The sequence below is a fragment of the Echinops telfairi genome, unplaced genomic scaffold, assembly GCF_000313985.2.
Source record: "Echinops telfairi isolate 266 unplaced genomic scaffold, ASM31398v2 ScPeMD7_7469;HRSCAF=8507_0, whole genome shotgun sequence".
In the NCBI taxonomy this organism is placed as follows: domain Eukaryota; kingdom Metazoa; phylum Chordata; class Mammalia; order Afrosoricida; family Tenrecidae; genus Echinops; species Echinops telfairi.
In genome coordinates this window covers 44,454,572-44,457,146 of record NW_022111372.1, presented here as the reverse complement: position 1 = coordinate 44,457,146, position 2,575 = coordinate 44,454,572, and the positions used below count along the sequence as shown (strand labels likewise).

The 2,575-nt window shown below is 42.8% G+C and overlaps 1 protein-coding gene across 1 annotated transcript in view; it reads right to left on the bottom strand.

The window, feature by feature from the left end:
* Nucleotides 1-1,672: 1,672 nt before the first annotated feature.
* Nucleotides 1,673-2,575, bottom strand: part of LOC101664594 (olfactory receptor 2T1) — a 13,435-nt gene continuing 12,532 nt past the window's right edge. The window contains exon 3 of the mRNA XM_004697219.1: nt 1,673-2,573. Coding sequence (XP_004697276.1) covers nt 1,673-2,573 — 901 coding nt within the window. The remainder of the gene's footprint in view (nt 2,574-2,575) is intronic.

Genomic DNA, 2,575 nt, shown 5'->3' with positions numbered 1-2,575 from the left:
CAACTAGTATTAGAATATCTATTCTAATGTGTCATCATTCATTTATTCACTTCACTATCACTGGGTTTCTGAGATATACGTGTGTGTATATATATATATACATATATCTGGCTTTTGGTGAACACTACATATACATTTCCATTGGGAATTATCCAAGAGTGCGGCTGTCAACACACAGGGTATAAATATGTTCAGTTCTGGTGCACACAAAAAATCATTGATATCCCATTTTTCCTCTCTGGCTTACTTTTATCCCTTCCTCGCTCCCTCCACTAGAATGCAAATATCACGAGACCAATTTGTCTCTCTTTCTCACAGCTATACCTAATGAATAATGAATGAATGAGGAAGATGTATCTGTAGCACACAGAACTCTGTAATCACTTCCTTTGCAATCCTGATATCCTGTGCATTACATCAAAGGTATAACTCTACAAAAGTCCCTCAGTCCTAATGTTCTTATCTATAAATTGGGAGTGATAGCTGCTCTGTTTGTTATGAGATTATTAGAGGATGAACACATAAGTTGTTAGGTCTTCGGTAGAGATAGACAGGTATGATTATGATCATTATTATGTTTCTACAACACAAATTCAAAATAGCTCATTGATAATTTAGTAACGTTACCATTTCAATTCATGAGTAAATTATTTAATCACAACACTCACAGAACATGCCATGTATTTTTCTGTTCTACATCCGGGTCAGTAACACACTACAATCGAGTCGGTGCTGACTCACAGCTTCCCACTGTGGGTTTCAAGACTCTGTTTACGGGGTACAAAGCCCAGTCTTCCTCCTGCGGAGCCGCTGGTGTCTCAAGCTGCCCATCATGAGAATTGCAGCCGCACGCATCACCACTACACCACCACGCGTCCCCATCTGAGTCATTGGAAGTATATCTAGGTTTATGGGAAGTATATATATGAACCATGATCAAACTGCTATTACTTGGCTGATTTATGTTTAACTCTGTGGCAATATTGAAAATGATTTTATTTCCCAACCAATTATCTCAGTGTCTCCAAACTCATGGAAACATCTTTCAGGACAACAAAGTTCTCATGATTTCAACTTATTTAAAAAGTAATTGACTAATGTATTGGAAGCTAAGGTTAAATACTGTATTTGTACCCAACGTGAAAAGCACCTAATGATTATAGGGATTTTCTGAGAAAACTATTTGTGACCCTTACTCCCTTCTGAGAAATAGAAACACCTAGGTAGGGGCACAAAGTCTCTTTATAAAAGGCTTGGCCAGGGTATTGATCAAAACAATAGAGAGCTTGATAATCCTCTTACGCTTATGTGGTGGGCTGTATTGATACAACAATGTACCAAAGCATCCATAAATTCCCTCGTTTATTCCTGTTATAGATTCCACCATTTAAAAGAGCATGCAGATTATTTTGCCTCAAAAGAAAATTCCAAAGAAATTTTTTTTAATTTATGTTTCTGGAAACATACAAGGCATTATGTTTAGTTCAAGGGAAAAGACAGAAGAAAGGCGAATCTGCGAGAAGAAAGGATACAAGCAGGAAGGCCAAGAAGACGCCTTTTGGTAGAGTTTGGCTGCGCAGTCGAACCCTGCTTTCCAGTTTACCCTTTCAACGAGAGCATACCCATACTGGCCCTATGCTATTTCACTCACAATTATCACAGGGAATGGCTTTCAGAAGGCAGCCCCTGATACTCTCTCTGAAGACTTGAACTTCCCCAGGGTTCTCCTCAGAGCCCCAGTCACATCTTTGTTTCTCAAACTGTAGATGAGAGGGTTCAGCATGGGTGTCAGGATAGTGTAGAAAACAGAGAGGACTTTGTCCTGAGTTGGTGTGTGGTAGGAGTGAGGTAGCATGTACGTGTACATGGCTGCCCCATAGAACAAGGTCACCACGGTCATGTGAGAGGAGCAAGTGGCAAATGCTTTTTTCCTCCCCTCCGCTGAGCTCATGCGGTGGACCGTGGTCAGGATGCGAGCGTAAGAGGCAATCACCACGGAGAAAGGGATCAGCAGCATGAGAACACAGCACACATACATCACTGTCTCATACAGGGCCGTGTCGGCGCATGCCAGCTTCAGCACCGCCGGAGCCTCGCAGAAGAAATGGTTAATCTCCCGGGAGTTGCAGAAGGGAAAGCTCATGGTGATGGGGGTTAACAGAAAGCCATCCAAAGAGCCCCCAAACCAAGATCCTGCTATGATCATCCAACAGACCCTGCGGTTCATGAGGACAGGGTACCTCAGAGGGTTACAGATGGCCACATAGCGGTCATAGGCCATGAGGCCCAGAAGGAAGAATTCTGCTCCCACCAGTGTGAGATAGAGGAAGTGTTGAGCTGTGCACCCCACAAAGGAGATGGTCTTTTGGCCCAGCATATAATCGATCAGCATCTTAGGCACAATGGTGGAGATGTACATCATGTCAATGAAGGAGAGGTGGCTGAGCAGGAAGTACATAGGAGTGTGCAGGCGTGTGTCAGTGCGGATCAGAAAGATCATGATCCCATTAGCCGTCAGTGCGGTGAAGAAGATGACAGTGATGATGGAGAAAAGAAGTCCTGAAGTATCTTTTCT